The 20,453-nt window shown below is 55.9% G+C and overlaps 1 protein-coding gene across 1 annotated transcript; it reads left to right on the top strand.

Moving 5' to 3' along the window:
- Positions 1-1,872: 1,872 nt before the first annotated feature.
- Positions 1,873-20,432, top strand: CERS1 (ceramide synthase 1). The gene is made up of 7 exons (XM_079919027.1): positions 1,873-2,129; positions 4,465-4,624; positions 9,385-9,565; positions 11,756-11,917; positions 12,397-12,544; positions 12,776-12,885; positions 20,287-20,432. Exons 1-7 carry the CDS (start codon positions 1,881-1,883, stop codon positions 20,327-20,329), a joined length of 1,053 nt encoding a protein of 350 aa, XP_079775153.1. The 5' UTR covers positions 1,873-1,880; the 3' UTR covers positions 20,330-20,432.
- The last annotated feature ends 21 nt before the right edge of the window (positions 20,433-20,453 follow it).

Raw genomic sequence — 20,453 nt, 5'->3', positions numbered from 1 at the left:
CCTATGTGGGCCCTGCCAAAATGAAACTCGAGGCTGGGCTGGGGCTGGTGGTTGGGGGCACCTCTCCCATTACTGATGGGTGCCATAGTGACCAGATAGTGCCTGGGCGGGAGGGCAGAGGTGGGTGGTTGGGATGGTACAGGGCTGCCCCACAGGCCCGACTGGACCTATGAGGGCATGTCCAGCAACCCGGGACCCCTTAGCCCCCGTCTGCTTGCCACGCTGGCTGTGGCATTAGTTAACGGGACAGATGAACCCCTGCCCACATGGAGTGCACATTCAAAAATAATGAGTAAGAGGTACAGCAGGACAGATGGTGACAAGTGCCAAGGAGAAGACTGATGGGGGGATGAGGGAGGTGCAACAAGCAGGTGACATCTGTAGGTAAAGCCTGAAGTTGGTGAAGGAGGAACCCTGCCAATACCTGGGGGAACAGCATTCTAGGCAGAGGGAACAGCCGGTGAAAGACCCTGAGGCAGGACTCTTTGGGGTGTTGGAGAGCCACCTCCAGCTATGAGGCCAGTGTGGCTGGAACGGAAGGAGAAAGATGGAGAGAGAAGGGCGTGAGGATAGGTTGTGGGTCACAGTGAGGAGATGGGCTTTTACTCTGTGTGATGGGAGCTATGGAGGGCTGTGAGCAGAGGAGGGACAGGTAGGTTTCCTCTGGCCTCTGAGCAGGGTAAGGAGGAGGCCGAGACACTAGGAAGGAGGCACAAGGGTGGCCGAGGGTCGCATAAGGCTGTACAGGTGCAGAGAAGTGGCTGGATTCTGGGAACATTTGAAGGTGGGGAGAATTGGATTGCTGCAGGACAGAGGGTGAGGGAAAGGAGGAGGGATGAGGGCCCCTTTGACCCCCCCTCTCTGTTTTCACCTGTGCACCTGAAGGTCAGGTCAGGCTGGTGGCCATATGGAACCCAGCCTGGCTCCTGCAGGGCACACACTGATTCCCCCCACCTCGGAAGGCTGTGGGAGGACTCCTAGATGGGGAGAAGGGCGGGCACAGGCATGCGGGAGTCCTGGGGCTGGGATGAGGGCTACCAGTGGCAGGCGAAACGATGTCCCCAAGAGGTGACCGGTGCCTTTGGTGATGGCCATTGGGGGCTTTGGACACAGGTCGTGGTCGGTGTACAGTGGAAGATCATGGGGGGTGGTCCCAATGAAGTGATGGTCTTGATCCAGCCTGAGTTCCCCCACATGGGCACTCACTCCCTTGGCCTCCCTGAAGGCCTGTGTTAACCCGCTTCAGGGAGGCCTGCCAGGTCCTCAGGGTCACAGAGAGCAGCAGGTGGCCCTCAAGCGGGGGGATGGTGAGGCCTGAGTGTGGGACAGGGCAAGAGAAGCATGCTGGAGGGCCTGGGAAAGAGAGAATCGCTGGTCCTGGGCACGGCTTACTGGTGCTCACCTTGCCCCGTGTTGCGGACACAGCCTGGTGGGGTGAAGGAGCCCAGGATGGGCAAGGGCATCCAAGCGAGGACGAGGGATGGGGACACGGGGCCGCTGCGGCCCTACTCGGGTTCAGGTCAGGCGGGCGCCAGGCAGACACCCCCTCCACCCCCCTGTCGCCCCCCTCCCCCCTCCCCCGCGCCTGGGTTTCCTCCACTGGAAAATGAGCCAGATCGCTGGCCCGCCTCCAGGACACGGCGCGACAACGCCAGGACTTGTACGCCCGAGGTCGCCGCTGCTGCCTCCGGGGGACCCAGCTCCTGCGCGCCCCGGCCCCGCGTCCCTGCGGGGCGGAGCTAGCACTGGCCCCGCCCCTCCGTCCCACGGGCTACGGCCAGCGCGCCCCCGGCCCAACTGCGGCGCGTGACGCGGGGCGCGCGGCTCCGGCGGCCACCGTGGGCGGGCGGAGACTGCCGGGACGACCGGGAGCGGGCGGCATGGCGGCGGCGGGGACCGCGGCGGGTCCGGCGGGGCCTGAGCCCATGCCTAGCTACGCGCAGCTGGTGCAGCGCGGCTGGGGCAGTGCGCTGGCGGCTGCGCGGGGCTGCGCGGACTGCGGCTGGGGGCTGGCGCGCCGCGGCCTGGCCGAGCACGCGCACCTGGCGCCTCCTGAGCTGCTGCTGCTGGCGCTCTGCGCACTCGGCTGGACCGCGCTGCGCTCGGCGGCCACTTCGCGCCTCTTTCGGGTAAGTGCTGCTGGGGGTTGGGACGTGGGGGTCCCGGGCTGGGGGGCCGGGATGTTAGGGAGTCCGGGGCGGGGACCCAGGGCTGCCGAGCGCCCCTTTATGTCTCCGCGGACCAGGGTGACTGGAACGTGGCGAGCCTCAGGCTGGAGGAGCTCGGGACGCGGAATCTTCGGCCGCCGCGTGCCGCTCTGGGCCAGGGCGGGGTGGGGTTGCGAGTGGATGTGGGGGTGTGGCCGGGCTGGGGGAAGCCTGGAACGTGGGGACCCTGACAAGGGTAGGATGCTCAAGATGTGGGGGAACAGGTCCGGTCAGTGCGGGACAAGGGGGCCCCGGGCGGTGGGAGGGCCTTGTCTGCTGCGCACTCTTTCGGACCTAGCGGAGCTGGGTATAGAAGAGCGGAGGACACGGGCAGGGAAGGCTCGGCGCACAGGGGCTGCGTGTGCCTTGCGCCTCCGGGTCACTTGGGGCGCGCTCGGAACCGGATCGGTGTCCGGGGTCGGTGCGGCGGCGGGACTGGCTCGTCCGCTGCGACCGGGAAGAGGCAGGAGCTGCCCAGTCGCTGCCGCTCGTCTGTCTGGAGTCAGCGCCACCCTCCGATCAAGGGATGCAAAGGCCTGGGCTCCCTGGCCACGCCGTGTTCGCTGCCTTTGGGGGGAGGTGGCACGGCCTGGGTCTGCGAAGCTGGACTGTGCGGGCTCCAAGGGGTCGCCACCGAATTGCTCAGTTTCCGGCGAGCCTGGGAAGGCCACCTCCCCAGCTGGAGAGTGACTGTGGGGTGACATTGGCGCCTGGCCTCCCTCCCATCCTTGGGGAGGGGTCGCTGCTATGGGAGCTTGTTGGAAGGCGTTTGGGCTCCAAGCTTGGCTGTGACTTCCCTGAGGACCAGCTGGGGTCACTCCGCCCGTCTGACTGGAGGTGGCAGGGGGTGCAGGGACAGAGTGCCTGGAGCCAACAAAGGGGCCTTTCTCTGCTGGCTGGGCAGAGGCTGGCCCTTGTTAAGTCAGGGATGGGGTGTTGTCTGGCTGCCATTGTCCCCACTCCCACCCCCATATGACCCACATGGGGGTTAGAGACCGCAGCCACCACGCTGCTCCAGGGAGGGGGAGGCAGGCATGACTATGGCCCCTCCGTAGGTGAGCCCTGGTCCCAATCTTGCTTTGTTGCTTCCCCCACCTTCCCAGTTTCCAGCTGGGCAGTGGGAGGTCCAGGAGGACGAGGGCCAGAGCCCAGGAGGGGGATATGGTTGCTCTGGGACTACCAGGGTGGAGCAGGCTTCCTCCCCACGTTCCTGAGGGAGCTGGGTGGGGGACAGCAAGGTCACGGGCCCCTCACTTTTAGAATCCCTGGACGTCGGGCACTCACTCCAGTTCGTGGCTCGCCCTTCCCAAGAAACGGGCGGAGGGGCTGCCTCGTTCTCCAAAGCTCATCTTCTTGGCAGTCGTGTGGTTGCCAGGGGTTACCGGAGCTGGCTCTGGCTGTCTCCATGGCGACTGTTGGTGCTCCGGCCCCCTCAGCCTCGCCTAGGGGAGGGGGGCGGGGCTTGGCCGGCAGCTCTGGAGCCCCGCCCCCAGAGAGATTGAGGCTCTGCCCCCAGGACTCCAGGGGCGCTGGGTCCCTGAAATTCCTCCATGCCTCACCGTTGCATGCTCCCACTTCTCTTGTCCCCTCCCTGCTGTCCCCTCAGATCCCCCCATCTGCGGTGTCCTTTCCTTGACCCTCTTTCTTCCTCTGCCCCATCCTCTCTTCCTTTTCTCCCCTGAGTTCCCATGTCCTCCCCCACCTACCCACCCCATCTTCCCCAGCCCCCGTTCCTCTCTGGTCTCCCCAATTCCTCCTCTGAGGCACCCCCTCCCGTCAAGTTCCTCCCGCATGGGGACTGCTAGGGTTCCAGCCCCCCATGTTCCCCCGGATGCCCCCATATTCCCCTCCAGTTCACTCCCATTGCCCCTTCCAAGTCTTCTCTTTAATCCTTCTTCCTCTCTGTCATACCCCTAGCTCCCCCTGAGACCCCCCAAGCCCCCCAGTCCCCTGGACTGACCCCACTGGTCTCCCTTGCTTTACACCCACGTGTCCCCCTCCTCCCCTCACAGCCTCCCCTCACGTTTCCGCCCAGGTCTCCCCCATCACTCCCCTCCCCTTGCGGCTGCGGCTGGACAGCTGGGCACTAAGTTTAGCCCTTGGCAGGTACACGTGGGCTCTGGTTACTTTCCAGGAGGCTGTGGGTACCGGGCCCGGCACTGCCTGGCCTGGGGAGTCCCTGGGCCTTGGTTTCCCTACCCTGGAGGAGCGGCCCTTGGCTACCAGTGCTGATGGCCGCCCGCCTTCTCACCCGTAGCCCCTAGCCAAGCGGTGCCGCCTCCAGCCTAGAGATGCCGCCAAGATGCCTGAGAGCGCCTGGAAGTTTCTCTTCTACCTGGGCGCCTGGAGCTACAGCACCTACCTGCTCTTCGGCACTGACTACCCCTTCTTTCACGACCCACCCTCCGTCTTCTATGGTAGGGGACCTGCAGGGATGGGGCAGGTTGGGGGAGGGCCCTGTTCTGAACTCAGAGAAGGGTACATGGGGGAGCTGGACACTCATCAGACATCCCATGCTGGATGTCTGCTCTGAGACAAGGGCGATGAAGGGGCCCTGGGGCCAGAAAAGGGGGCACCTGTCCCTGTCAGGACTCAGGGAAACATCCTAGAGGAGGGGACCCCTTGTGTGGGCCCAGGCAAGCAGTCCAACACGTGCAAAGGCCCTGGGGCTTGCATGAGCTTGATAATATGGGGACGAGAGGAGGATGGCAGGAGCTTGAGTTTCGTCCTAAATGGGATGGGTTTGTGGATTATAAAAAACCTTCTTCTGGCTGCCATGTGGAGACAGATGAATCTTGGGTAAGGAGGGGAGCTGGGCCCAGGGGTTAGGCAAGGGACCAATGTGGCTTGGACCAGCTTGGCAAGGAGATAAAGGTGGTGAGAAGTGGCTGCATCCATTGATTGGATTCGACGTGGGTGTCATCAAGGCCTGAGCCCTGGGTGGGATGGGCAGGAATTTGACTGCAGTGTCCTCTGTTACCAACCGGCAGGCCGATGTAGAAAACTCAGTCTACGACGAGGGGTCAGGCTTCTCTACTCTTGTGCTGACCACCCAGACCGTGTATCAGGGACACACATGGACGTGTTTCCTGCCGTGTGATATAAACATCCTGGGAGGGCTCCTGGTGGCACCAGGGAGCTGGGCATGGAACCCCTGCGCTGCACCTGTCTGTCTTGTGACCATGCTGCCCACATGGCCACTTTTCCCGTGTAACACACGCACATTTCCCGTGTCATAAATCCCTAGAGGGGAGGTTTGAGCTGTCATTCAATTTTCCTTTATGAGAATGAACTGTAATTGAACTCTCTCTCTGTAATTGAAGTTTCGAGCATGGAGTTGCCTCTGGTTCCTGCTTATAAATTATGCTGTGATAACACACTTGCAAGTTAGCTGCTTCTCTGCAGGCACGCTTACTGAGTACCTACTGTGTACCAGGCGCTGTGCTGACACAACTGTGAGTAGGTCAGAGAAAGCCCCCCACCCCTGTGTTTTGGGGTGACAGATCTGTTAAAGTGAAACAAGAAATCTGTTAACGGTGATAAGTGCAGATGAGGAAACTTGAGTGAGCAGAGGAGCATGGGATGTGGGGTGTCTAGGAGGTGGGGAGGAGGGCATTTTCTACAGGGATGGGGATGGTTCCACCAAAGGTGACTTTTTTTTTTTTTTTTTTTTTTAAATGCTTGGCTTTTTATTTATTCTATTTTTTATTTTATTTATTTATTTATTTATTTTTGGCTGTGTTGGGTCTTCATTTCTGTGCGAGGGCTTTCTCTAGTTGTGGCAAGCGGGGGCCACTCTTCATCGCGGTGCGTGGGCCTCTCACTATCGCGGCCTCTCTTGTTGTGGAGCACAGGCTCCAGACACGCAGGCTCAGTAGTTGTGGCTCACGGGCCTAGTTGCTCCGCGGCATGTGGGATCTTCCCAGACCAGGGCTCGAACCCGTGTCCCCTGCATTAGCAGGCAGATTCTCAACCACTGCACCACCAGGGAAGCCCCAAAGGTGACTTTTGAGTGGGGACTGGGAGGAACCTGGGGCAGATGGGAAATGCAAAGGCCACTGTCGGACAGACACGCTACTGGCTGATCAGAAGCAGCAAGGAGCCCAATCAGGTGGGGTGGGAGCAGTGGGGGTCTTTACCATAGGGCCACGAGCAGAGGGGGGACGTTGACAGGACGACCTAAGGGTGGGGCTGAGGGCAGGAGCCGGTGTGCTCTGCCCAGGACAGGGTTGTGGTGGGGAGAGAAGTGGCTGATTTAAGAAATGTTTTGGGGCTTCCCTGGTGGCGCAGTGGTTGAGAGTCCACCTGCCGATGCAGGGGACACGGGTTCGTGCCCCGGTCCGGGAGGATCCCACATGCCGCGGAGCGGCTGGGCCTGTGAGCCATGGCTGCTGGGCCTGCACATCCGGAGCCTGTGCTCCGCAACGGGAGAGGCCACAACAGTGAGAGGCCTGCGTACCGCAAAAAAAAAAAAAAAAGAAATGTTTTGAAAGCAGAATTGATAGGATTCACTGCCAAACCACAGGTGGGTGTGAGAGAGAAGGAGGATGGGGCTGGCCCCAGGGTCTAGGGGGCTGAGGGTGGGGCAGGTTTGGGGGAGACCAGGAGCTGGGTGTGGGATGCCCAGGTGGCTGATCCTGGAGATCGGGGAGGGGGATGAGGCAGGAGTGACATGGAGAGGCCAGAGCAGCAGGCGGGGTGTGTGTGGAGAGGAGGTTGGAGGTCCACAGACAGAGCCCGGCCCACCTCACCCCACAACGTGCAGGGAGGTGCAGACGCAGCCCAGATGGGGAATTATCTGCTGCCCTCTTCCCTCTGCCCCAGATCTGGGGCCCAAAGCTGGAGAGGGGGTGCTCTCCACTGTAGCAGTCTCGCCAGTGTGATAGGTGGAAAAGAGGGTGTCCCGTTTCCACAGAGGGTGCCTCCGCGTCCCTTCCTTCTCAAGAGGGACAGAGACACTTGGCAGGTGTGGGGAGGCCCCCCTCTGCTGACTGCAGCACTGCCACAAGGCTGTGCACGGAACGTGGGGGGAGACCCAGCCAGGAGTGTGAGTTTTGCTACTGAGCCCAATTGGGGAGCCCTGGACGTGTTCAAGTGGGGGATGAGTGATCTGTCAGGTGTCTTTCATTTTTTTTAATTAGGTAAACTTTACATAACATAGAATTAACCATTCTATTTTATTTATTTATTTTTGGCCACACTGTGCCGCTCGCTGGATCTCAGCTCCCCGACCAGGGATTGGACCCATGCCCCCTGCAATGGAAGCACGGAGTCCTAGCCACTGGACCACCAAGGAATTCCCAGAATTAACCATTTTAGCCAGTCACAGAAATCCAAATATTGTGTGATTCTACTTATGTGAGGCACCTAGGGTCGTCAAATCCATAGAGACAGAAAGTAGGATGGTGGGTGTCAGGGGCTGGGGAAGGGGGAACAGAGAGGGAGTGTCTAATGGGAACAGAGTTTCAGTTTTACAACATGGAAAAACTTTTAGAGATTGGTTGCACAACAGTGTGAATATACCTAGTGCTACTAAACTTAAAAATGGTTAAGGTGGTACATTTTATGTTATATATATTTTTACCACAACTTTTAAAACTTCACCATTTTAAAGTGAGCAGTTCAGTGGCATTTAGCACGTTCACAGTGTTGCACAAGCACCGTGTCTATCTAGTTCCGGCACATTTCCATCATCCCGAAAAGGAGACCCGTCCCCGTTAGCAGCTTGCCATCCCCCCTCTCCCAGCCCCTGGCAACCATTAGTCCGCTTTCTGTCTCTATGGATTTGCCTGTTCTATAGACATTTCATATACATGGAATCATTGGTATGTGATTGCATGTGCCCGTTTGCGTCTGGCTTCTTTCACTCAGCATAATGTTTTTGAGGTTTATTCACATTGTAGTGTGTGTCAAGGCTTCTTTCCTTTTTAGGGCTGCATAATATTCCACATGATGTGGCTACACGAAACGTGGATTTACCACATTTTGTGTACCCAGTCACCTGCTGATGGACATTTGGGCTGTTCCCCTTTTGATGATTGTGACTAGTGCTGCTGTGGACATGAGTATACGGGGGTCTCTTGAGTCCCTGTTTTCAGTTTCCTTGGGCACAGGCCAAGAATGGACTTGCCAGATCATGGGGTCTGTGTATTCACAGCCATCGAGGCTGCTGTGGGGAGAATGGACAGTCGGGAATAGGCTCTGGAGGCCGGGAGAAGCTGGGGCAGCGCTGGGAGGAGATGACGGTACCTGGACCAGGGTGGGGGCAGTGGGGGCAGGGCAAGTGAGTGGAGGTGGGGACCGAAGAGGGACCCCCAGATAGAGGTCCAAGTGGATCTCCGTTGCAGGCAGGACCAGGGTACAGACGAAGGGCTGTCACTGAGGTGGCAGCATAGGAGGCGTCTAAGGGATAGCTGGCCTCCAGGGGGACTTGAGGGTCTAGCTCCAGATCACTGAGGCTTGGAGGGGGAGGGACAGGAGACCGGGGATGGAGCCCAGGGAGGCCGTTACGGGGGATGGACAAAGAAGGAGCCGCAGACAGCAGGGCACAGTCTGGAGTTCTAGGTCGATTCGGGCAGAGTCCTCGGTGATGGACTGAGGAGGGGAGGCGGAGATGGTGGGGGGAGCGATGTCCCCTGGAAAGGCACGAGGCCTGAGTGCGGGTGGGCGCATGTGCAGGGGCAGGGGGCAGGAGGTGGCTGCAGGAGGGGAGGTGGAGCCGGGCCCGCTCTGCGGGAGAGCCTGCACTCATGGGCGTTGGAAAGTGTGTGATTTCTGCCTCAGCTGCTTGGCCGGCACAGCAAGGCAGGTGGCAGCCTCCATCGGTTTGGGGATTTGCTGGGAGGGCGGCACCCAGGACCGGGTGTCTTGAGCGAGCCTGCTAAGAGAAGACGGGGAAGGGGGCCTGGGGCACAGTTGGAAATTCTGCAAAGGACCAATTTCAGGGCAGGAGCACCTTTTTCTGTAGATCTATAACTGTTCTAAAAGGTAATGCCTATTCATAAACAATGATGGGTGGAGAATGGGTAACAGAAAACCAGCGACCAGAACAGCTGCAGAGATGCGTGGCACGCCCAGCATGCAGAGGACCCATGCGCGGCTTGAGGGAGTGCTCGGGGTCGCCTGCGGGTCCTGGAGGCCCTGCAGGTCCCCGACGGCACGGTCTGGCCCTCCCCAGACTGGAAGACGGGCATGGCGGTACCACGGGACATCGCGGTTGCCTACCTACTACAGGGAAGCTTCTACGGCCATTCCATCTACGCCACGCTGTACCTGGATGCCTGGCGCAAGGACTCAGTGGTCATGCTCATCCACCATGTGGTCACCTTGGTCCTCATTATCTCGTCCTATGCCTTCCGGTGAGTCCAGGAGGGGACAGGAGGGTGGAGGGCACTGGCGTGAGCAGTGGCAAGAGGCTGGCACAGGGCAGAGGCTGATGCCTGGGTGGGGGGGTATGGGCGTGTCCGTGGGAGAGGTTTCTGAAGAGAGATTCTGACGTGATGGGGCAAAACAGGTGCAGAGAGGCACCACCTGCCCCCACCCCATCTGTCCCCCTCCAGCTCCTCCTGGATGGCAACCTTGGCTGGGTCACAAAGCAAGTGTTTACTGAACACCTGCCATGTGGCAGGTGCTGCTGGGGGCACAGCCGTGAGCACAGTAGACAAAACGTTATGTTCCAGAGCCCACTGTGGCCACCACACGTGGTCATAGTGCTTCAAGGCAGAGCCTGTGCAAACCACAGCATGCTGTATGTGTAAAAGCCACCCTGATTCCAAGGGTAAAGGAGAGTGAAAATATCTTTCAGTCCCTTTGTTATGTCATTTACATGTTGAATGACGACATTTCGGATATACTGAGTCAATTGGAATATATTATTAAAATTAATTTTACTTCTTCCTATTTACTTTTTTTTTTAAACGCTGCTGATAGAAAATTTAAAACGAAATTGGGATTAGCAGATGCAAACTATTATATATAGGATGGATAAACAACAGGGTCCTACTGTATAGCACAGGGAACTATATTCAATATCCTATGATAAACCATAATGGAAAAGAATATGAAAAAGTATATATATATATGTATAACTGAATCACTTTGCTGTACAGCAGAAACTAACACAACATTGTAAAGCAATTATACTCCAATAAAGATATTAAAAAAATAAAAATTGAACATGGAAACTCAAAAAAAAATTTAGAAAATTTAAAACGACATATACAGCTCACATTCTATTCATTTTTTTAAAATTTATTTTTGTTTATTTTATTTATTTATTTTGGCTGTGTTGGGTCTTTGTTGCTGTGCGTGGGCTTTCTCTAATTGTGGCTAGTGGGGGCTACTCTTCATTGCAGTTTGCGGGCTTCTCATTGCGGTGGCTTCTCTTGCTGCAGAGCATGGGCTCTAGGTGCGTGGGCTTCAGTAGTTGCAGCATGTGGGCTCAGTAGTTGTGGCACACGGGCTTAGTTGCTCTGCGGCATGTGGGATCTTCCCGGACCAGGGATTGAACTGTGTTCCCTGCACTGCTCCACCAGGGAAGCCCCTCAAATTCTATTCTTGTTGGACTAGCTGTGCCCTCCAGCACAGTAGCTGCTGGCCACAGGTGGTCATGTCAACTTTAATTAAACTTAAATAAAATCACACATTCTGTACCTCAGCCCAGTATGTGGCTGGTGACTCCTGTATTGGACAATGCAGATTTAGAACATTCCTATCATTCTTGAAAATTTATTAGACAGCCCTGCTCTAGAGGGTAGAATCAGATAACAACCCCCCCCACAAAAAAAAACCATGAAAGAAAAGAACTAACAGTTTGTTTGAAGGTGATCACTATGGAAAATTCAAGTCGGAAGATAAGGACTGCAGAGGTGGTGAGGTGAGGTGGGGTGGTCAGGGGTGACCGGTGAGCCGAGACTGAAAGTTGGTGAAGGAAGGCTCCGGGAACACCAGGGATGTTAGGGGATGAGAACAGCCTGTGGCTGTCAGGAGGGCAGAGTGGGCATGAAGACGGTGACAGAGGTGCACAGCCACATCCAGGCTGAACTCAGGCACCACGCAGCTGTGAGGCGGAAGGCTGGATAGGGACGGGGCTCCAGCCTTCGACAGATCCTGGTGGGGGTGCGGCCTTTCCCAGGCAAGTCTGCAGTTCGCAGCAGTGTTCGGGTTAAATGTACAAACCTGGGAGCATCAGTGAGGCAGTCATGTTGAAAGTGTGGGGTATCTGGACACAGAATGACCCAGGCCTGTGAGGGTCAGGGGTCATTGAGGGTCAGAGGTCACAGAGATGAGGAAGGATCAGAGAGGGCACTTCCAGGGAGGTTCCTGAGCCTGGGGTGTGGCTGCCACAGGACGGGTGCAGCCTGGGTGTTACTGCTGACCTAGCCCTGTGAAGGGGGGATGGGCAGGGCAGATGGGCCAGGGAGGACAGCTCTGAACAGACCCACGGGAAGCCTGGAGGGGTGGCCAAGGGGGCCTGTGCTTGGGAGCCTCGGTGCGGGTAGGGGTCCCAGGGTAACTAGCCCTCTCTCCTCTCCCGATTTCCTCCTCAGGTACCACAAGGTGGGCATCCTTGTGCTCTTCCTGCATGACATCAGTGACGTACAGCTGGAGTTCACCAAGCTCAATGTCTACTTCAAGTCCCGCGGAGGATCCCACCACCGGCTTCACGCCCTGGCTGCAGACCTGGGCTGCCTCAGCTTCAGCCTCAGCTGGTGAGCCGGCAGGGGAGGAGGCGGGCCTAGTGGAAGGGGAGGGGACCTGGTGGAGGTAGGCGGGGCCAGGCCGGGAAGGAAGTGGGGCTTATGAGAGTGGGTGGAGCCAAGCAGGAAGGAAGTGGGTCCTAGAGAGGCGGGTGGGCAGGGAAGGGGTGGGTCCTGGTGAGGTGGGTGGGGGCTTGGTGAGGTGGGAGGGGCCAGACAGGGCCAGGGTGATGTGGGCGGGGTCTGGTGGGACAGCAGAGGGCACGAGTTGGGAATAAGCAAGCTGGGCAGGAAAGGACAGCACAAGAATGGAGACAGCTGGGCAGGAATGAACAAGGGTGGGGTAAGGAGACATGGATGGGTGAGGATGTGCAGGGGCAGATGGATGAGTCCAGACGGGACAGGACAGGGACTGGGGGGAAGGGGAGGGGGCTCCCCTCCCCCTCCCCCTCGCCCCCACAGCCTCCTCGACGCGCCCCTCCCTTCTGCAGGTTCTGGTTCCGCCTCTACTGGTTCCCGCTCAAGGTCCTGTATGCCACGAGCTACTGCAGCCTGCGGTCGGTGCCTGACATCCCCTTCTACTTCTTCTTCAACGCACTCCTGCTGTTGCTCACACTCATGAACCTCTATTGGTTCCTGGTGAGTTGGCGCTCACAGCTCCTCGCCACCCCTTTCTTCTCAGATGCCAGTCCTGTCCCGGTCCCCGTCCCCAAGGAGCGCTCCAGGTGCACGCCCTTCTCACGCACTCCCAGGGAGGAGGGGCATGTTAGGCAACGTGCAAAGGGCCGGTGGCAGGAGCACCCAGCCATCAGGAGGGCAGCGAGGTCGGGGACGGGGCTCTCTTCTCACCTGTGCCTTCCCCTCCCACAGTACATCGTGGCTTTTGCTGCCAAGGTGCTGACGGGCCAGGTGCGCGAGCTGAAGGACGTGCGGGAATATGACACAGCAGAGGCCCTGAGCCCGAAGCCCAGCAAAGCTGAGTGAGTGTGGAGGGGCCCCCAGCCCTAGTTCATTCCTTAAGCACGTCCGTCTGATCGAGCGCACTCTGTGGGTAGGCCCCGGAGACACGGCAGGCAGCGGATGAGGCTGATGCCGACGCTGCCCCCCCGGAGCCTGCATCCACAAGAGAGACTGCGACAAAGGCATGGACGATGTAGCGACAGAGTTAGATGCTGTCAGGACAGACAGCGAGGAAGGTGGGGGTGGAGAGGTGAGGGGTGAGAATCAGGGTCTCGGTGGTGGGAGCCGTGAGGGCCAAGCCCAGTGCTGAGGATCAGCTGTTTTCCAGGCCTGACGGCAACCTCTAAGCAGGTGGCAGTGGAAGGGGGCGGTGAGGGGGTGCCATGGGCAGCCCAGGGAGCCCGGGCTCTGTTCGGGCTAATACCCTCTGGTCCAGGGGGGCAACCACTGGTCAGCCAAGCAGGAGATGGGGCCGGGGGTTCGGGCCCAGGTGGGATTTGTAGGGATGACGAGCCAAAGGGGCCTCTTCGACCGTCCTGGAGGTAGGGGCCTTGGGACTGCCAGCCCTGGGATGTGAGCCAGATGGCGCCCAAAGCCCCTGGCCTGGAGGGGCCCCAGGAGTGAATGGAGGCGGGTTGGGATGACCAGCAGGGTCCAAGGTGTGCAGCGCCTCACAGTCAATGTGAGGGGTGGTTGAGCAGCACTGAGATGGGGGCTGCTGAAGGCTCGCAGGGCGCTCCCCAGCAGACCCTCTGATTTGACCCCTGGGAGGTCATCAGTGACCAACCTGGGAAAGATGGTTTCGGGGAAGCAGTGGGCTCAGAGTGCAGTGAGGTGTGGGTCAGAATGGGCAGGGAGGAGGATGAGAGAAGCAGAGATTTTTTAAAAATCTCCTTGAAAGACATGAGAAGGGGAGCAAAGAACTGGGGGAATTGCCAGAGCAGCCAAAAAGCCAGCGCCCAGGTTAGAGGGGAGTCAGGCAGGTGAGCAGGGATTGTGGACACAAGAGGGCTGGGCCTCAGGTGAGGTCACCCCAGTGGTCAGATCCCAACTCTAGTGTAGAACTAACCAGACTTGCTTTGGATGTAGGTGAAATAGAAATAAAAAATTCAAAGATGACCCAAGACCTCTGGCTCAAGCTGCCATTTACCGAGATGGGACTCAGGGCAGGACCATGTGCACCGGTGGGGGTAGGGGGTTGGGAGTCTAGTTTTGAGGGTGTCGGATTGTCGATGTCCAGCGAACCTGAGTTGGGAATTGCGCGTAGAGGTCAGTGAGGTCTCACCGAGGAGTCTGACCAACCCTCAGAGGCTTCCAGAAGAAACAGTGATTAAAGAGAACTCCAGGGGTGAGGTTGGGGAGGCACCTGCTTGGCTAAATCTAAAACTGAAAGACCTTTCTGCTGTAAAACAGTGAACTCCTAGAGATGTCCTTGTAAACGCAGAGCCCAAGGCAAAGAGCAAGCCAGACCACCTAGCTCCACCCTGCTCCCTGCTCTGTCTCCCCCAAGAATGTCCAGCCAGAATGTGAGTTGGGAGGCTGGCGCCTCTAGCCCCAAATGACAGCATTCCCACTAGGATGGCAAAGAACAAACTCCATACAGAAATGACAGGGGACTGGGGACACGCTGCCATGGTTGGCCCCATGGGCACCACCTGCAGAACCTGGTCCCTAAGGATGGCTAGAGTTAGCACAGTTGGGTATAAAACAAGATGGGATAAAAAGCAATGAGAATGTGGAATGTGCCACAAAAGAGCTGGTCAGGACACCTCAAAATCGTCAGGTCATGGAAAACAAGAGACTGAGGAACCGTCAGCTCAGATTGACTGAATGCAATGTGGGATCCTGGACCAGAAAAGGGACATCTGTGGAAAAACTGGTGAAATTCAAATAAAGTCTATGGTTTAGCTCATAGCAATGTTCTAGCATTGGTTTCTTAGTTGTGATAAATGCACTGTGGAGATACAAAGTGTTAACGTTCGGGGAGACTTGGGCAATGGCTACCGTGGAGCTCTTTATGCTATCTCTGCAAATCTAAAATTATTCTAAAATGAAAAGTTTATTAAAAATGTAAAAGGCATGAGAGACCATGAAAAACAGCATTGGATGTTAAATATATTTCTTTCCTAGGGCTGCCGTAACAAAGTACCACAAACTAGGGGGCTTAAAACAACAGAGGTTTATTCTCTCACAGTTCTAGAGACCAGAAGTCTGAAATGAAGGTGTCAGCAGAGCCACTCTTGCTCTGAAGGTCTTCCTTGCCTCTTCCAGTTTCTGGGGGTTCCAGATGTTTTTTGGCTTGTGGCTGCATCACTCCAATCTCCATTTCCTGTCTTCAAATGGTCTCTCTGGCTCTTATAAGGACATTTGTCATTGGATTTAGACCACTATGATCTCATCCCAAATTCCTTCACTTAATTACATCTACAAAGACTCTTTTTCCAAATAGAGTCACAGTCACAGTTCTAGAGATTAGGATGTGGACATATCCTTTTAGGGACCACCATTCAACCTATTATAGATGTTAAGTCTCCAACGATTAGATACAGCTGAAAAGAGAATCAGTGAATTGAAAGCTGCGGAGAAATTACCTAGGATGCAGCCTAAACAAATGGAAAATATGACAGCTAGAATAGTAAGAATTATGTGGCTGAGTCCTAATAGGAGATAGATAGACAGGGAGAGACAACATGAGAAGACATAATGCTGAGAATTTTTCCAGAAAGTGACAAGACATAAATCATAAGCAGGATGAATACAAAGGCATCCGGGCCCCAGACACATCATAGTGAAATGTGAAACAGCTACAGAAAAGAAGAGATGACCTACGAAACAGTGACAGACTAACAGCAACGAGGGAAGCTGGAAGACTGGAGTCAGATATCACCTCAGATGCTGAAAGGAAGTAACAAGAAACCGGGACTCTTATACACAAGTTTAAAAACAGTTACTCAAGAGAAAGGAAACCTGTTGGCTTGCATGAGATCCTGGGTTTGGTCCCCAGCATCCCCACCAAAAAAAAAAAAAAAAAAAAAGGATATCCGCAGGAACAAAAACTAAGAAGGCTTACCATTCACAGATCTTCTCTAGGAGAATATTTCAGAAAACTACCCCAAGAGATAGATCAGCAGAGAAATTGATACATATCTGGGTAAAAATTTTTTTAACGCCTTATTTGAGAGATTTTAAAAAATTAGAGCTGAAATATTTAATATTATTGAAACAGGATTGGTGGCTTTGCATTTTGCAGGAGGGTAGGGCATTACCTTTGGGCTATATTGAGTATTTATGTTAACACTATTAGGGTGTAGAAGGGAGAATGGAACCAAAAACAGGTACAACAAAGTAAATGCAGGAAAGGAAAGCTAGAAAAAGCAGGGTAAGTAATGCAGAATGAGGGTAGAATCTCAACTATTGCGCATGCAAATAAACACACGTGGAATAATCATGACAATTACGCGACTGGGCTTTTAAATAAATCCATCTCTGACCTGGTCAAAAGACTTCAACTCCAGGATAAATAAAAGTTGTAAGTAAAAAGACAGGAGGAGGGCTTCCCTGGTGGCGCAGTGGTTGAGAGTCCGCCTGCCGATGCAGGGGACACGGGTTCGTGCTCCGGTCCGGGAAGATCCCACATGCCGCGGAGCGGCTGGGCCCGTGAGCCATGGCCGCTGAGCCTGCGCGTCCGGAGCCTGTTGCTCCGCAACGGGAGAGGCCACAACAGTGAGAGGCCCGCGTACCGCAAAAAAAAAAAAAAAAAAAAGACAGGAGGAGAAAGGTGTAATTTTTGATGTGAAAGGATCCGCATGATGCAGCCCTAAACTGTGGCGAGATGGGACCACAGGAGGTAAAGTCCACGTTCCTCATCAGGCAGCTCCGAAGCAAGAACAGATGTTCTTTTTAAGCACAGGAACACTTCTCAAAATTGAAAAAAACCAGGGGCAACCTCCGTTGCTCAGAACCAGGATCGTGCAGACCATGTATGATGAAAATGCAGTTAGATTTGAAAACAATGACTGAGAACCACTTTGAAGGACCCCGGAGTGGAGAACAAATCACGTGGCAAAGCAGCACTGAGGCCTTCTTTGCTCCTGCTGGTTCTCTCTTCTGAACCCCCTCCATGGGGCCCCTCCTGGACCTCTGTCTTCGGCCCCCTGCAGTGGCCCCTGCACCCTGGTCACGACGTCGGTCTGAAGCCCCCATCGTTCTCTTGGGCTGCTGGGACCGCCATCCATCGGGGGCCCTCACCCCGCTCTGGGTCTGCTGACCTGCCTGAGGCTACCCCACCCCTCCGTACACCGGCTTTCTCCTCCGTGACACTCTCAGCTGCCCCCGCTGTATCTGAAGAGCCATGACCCGCACATCTGGTCCTCGCTGCAGCACTAATGGGGGCCAGGGGTCCTCAGCGATGCCTGGGCAGTGCCTGATCTCCTGAGACTCTTCCTTCTCCTTGGCCACCAACTGTCCTCACCATTGTCCCCTCACCCGATGACTTGGCTTCCGTGTCCCCAGGAAAGCAGGGGTAGCCGGATGAGGACATCCACCCTCTAGTGCCGGCTGGCTGCTTTGGTAGATGGTCCGTCTCCCTCTGAGGCCACCGTCCCGGGCCACCGATGTCCACCCCTTTGCCTGCTCAGGGACATTCTGATCAAGAAGAGAAACCTCCTCTCTCCGCTCCGCTTACAGCCCAGCACCCCCTTCTCCTCCCTTCTCGAACCCAGCTCCCTCTGGGGTCTTCCCCCCACCACCCCGAGACCACTCCTGTCCGCTCCACTGATGCTAAACAAATCTGGTGGTCACTCCCCCCCGCCTTTTTTTGAACAGTTTTATTGAGATGGAATTCACACACCATGCAACTTGCCCATTTGCCGTGTAGAAGTCAATGTTTTTAGTCCATTCACAGAGTTGTGAAACCATCACTGCGGTTTTAGAACATCTTTGTCACCCCCGCAAAAGAAACCCCATACCCAACCCAACCTCTCCTTTTGCAATCGCCAGTCTGCCTCTGCTCCCTGCTTCACTTTCTTTTTTTTTTTTTTTTTTTAGTATTTATTTATTTACTTGGTTGCACTGGGTCTTAGTTGCGGCTCGCAGTCTCCTTAGTTGCGGCACGTGGGCTCCCGCTTCACTTTTTAGTGCCTTCCTGCTCCGCATCTGGCCTCCCCCTCTCCCAGGGCCCTTTCACTTAATCCACCCCGACTTCCAAGTTTCTCTCCCAGCTCACAGTGCTCCTCTGAGTGCCATTGTCTGTGTCAGCGTCTGCTTGACATTCCAAGCACCTTCTAAATATCCAGAATCAACCCCCATTCCCACCGCAAACTACCTCTCGTGAACATTTGTCCATCGCACTTGATGGCAACTCAGGGTGAAAACCTTGCAAAACCCTAGGGAGCCCCCCGTCTCTCCCTCTCCTCCTTATCCTCAAGGAAACATCCAGAATCCACCCGAGTCTCTGCCTGCCCACATCCCCCTGCAGCTTCCACCCTCGTCCTGATTTTCTCTTTCCCGCTGTGGTGCACTGAGACGAAAAAGTGTAAATCTGATTCTGCAGAGAGGCCGTCTCGCCCTAGTTGGGTACTCCCCTCCCCCGCAAATACACTGTTTTTGAGGAGGGAGGGGGCACTTGGAAGCTTGTGCAGAAAAACAAACCAGAATCACCACAGGAAAGCTCTGATAAAGAGGCACAAGGCGGGGGTACGGATCCTTGGAGGTATTAAACCTTCTATAGAAGTATAGGAATTAAAACAGTGGGAACAGAGCTGAGCCCATCAAACTTTAGCAAAGAAGCATCCCGGGAGGGAAGGAAGAACTGTCGATGGGACGCTTGCTTGGTAACCATCTTTATCTCGCATGAGCCCCCAGTGCAAACTCCCAAAGCATCAAAGATGTTGATGCAGAAATGGAAGCTGTGCAATCAAAGAGTCGAAATGAGAGACTGTGCCGTCCAGCAACTGAACTATGAGAAGACTCAAGAAGCTGGGAACCCCACCTCTGCTCTGTCTAAAAGACCAACAGGCAAAGCTGAAGATATAGGACAGATGGGAGGTCCACGGGGGGCTTATCTCTGATCTCCCAGATAAAGGGCTCCCGCGGTGGCAGCGAGAGAAAACAGCAGCCCACGGAGAAGTGGGCCGAGGGCGGGAGGTGTGCTCCCAGGAAGGGGCATCCAGTGGCTCCAGCCCCAGGGAAGAGCAAACTAAAGTGACTGAGACCATCTTCTCCAGGAAAGTCTTTATGTTCTCATATGGAACGGTCTCTGAGCTAGAGTGCTCCACAAACCAAAGGGCTGCAGGGTACAGTAATGCACATATGCTAGTATCTGAGGATACACAGAAGTCAAAGGGTGGTAGATCCCTAGGAGCCGCTCGGTTGAACTGTGAGTTTTCTATGCTTTCTGAGGTCTAGACCGTGAGAATATATTACTGGCTCAGAAAACTTAATACAGTTGTACATAAACTAGACTGTAGAATTCACTTTAGCAGAGACTGATGGACCATGTGCAAAGGCACGAAGAGTTCTCATACGTGGGAATAGGAATGGTCAATGGCCGTGACCGTAAGACTGCGGGGAGATGCTGTCTTGGCATCAGCAGGCTGGCCAGTTAAACAGGACACAACACCGAGCAAGTGATGGCAATAGCGGTGAGGGGCAGGGGTAGACCTGTTGAGTCCAGTAAGGTGGGCCTGGGCAGATCCCCAGGGTGCAGGTCCCCTCCCAGTCGGGACCCCAGAGACCTGCCACTAACACAGGCAGGGAAGATGGAATTAAGGAGATCATCAGTGCACATGGGAGCGATCTCGGTGGCACATTTTTGGAAAATTGAGGTGCAGGAGAAGACATCTTTGTAGACAGTTTGAAATATGCAAACCATGAACGTTGTTTAGACGTTAGGGGTCTTTCTCTGGGATCTTACAGTACTGATTCGTTTTAAAACACTACATAAGTTGTTTTAAGGACATGGAAGCAAAGAAGGGGCTGTGGCAGGTGTAGACAGAGGGCAGTGGATGGAGAATCATGGGCTGGGAAGCCTTTCCTGGTAGGGCCATTGTAGTTGGGGAGGAGCCTGCCCGGTGGGATAGCCGGGGGCTCTGGCCAGTTCTGCCTCCCTGGGAGAGGAGGAGGATAAAGCGCTGGTCCAGGTCCAGGCGATGGGCTTAAATCAGGCAGAGGTTGGTAGGTGACTTTTGCCCTCCAGCAGCCGCGGGTGGCCCAGGGGGGAGGGGAGAGGAGGGTTTAATTGTAGGAAGGAGCAGGGACCACTTGCCCAGCAGGCAGATGGCAGGGTCTTTTGGCCTTGTGGGCTGGGAGGAAGAATGGGGCGGGGCTGGGAAAAGGAGGGCAAGGAGGGCGGGACGGTGGTGGGAGGCGCTACGTGGTGGCGTGGGGTCCCTAGGCTAACCTGGGCCGGTTCTGGCTCGCAGGAAGCCGCTGAGGAATGGACTGGTTAAGGACAAGCGCTTCTGAACCCCTCGACCCCGGCCCCGCCGCCCAGGACCCAGCCCCACCCAACCTCGCCCTCGGGGACCAGCCACGCGGCTGCCCCATTCGCCCCCCGTACCCTGGCCCTATCAGGCTCCGCCCCCGCCGC

Source organism: Stenella coeruleoalba, assembly GCF_951394435.1.
Source record: "Stenella coeruleoalba genome assembly, chromosome: 3".
NCBI classification, from domain to species: domain Eukaryota; kingdom Metazoa; phylum Chordata; class Mammalia; order Artiodactyla; family Delphinidae; genus Stenella; species Stenella coeruleoalba.
Note: the sequence above shows the minus strand (reverse complement) of the source record. Positions and strands in the feature narration are given on the sequence as shown.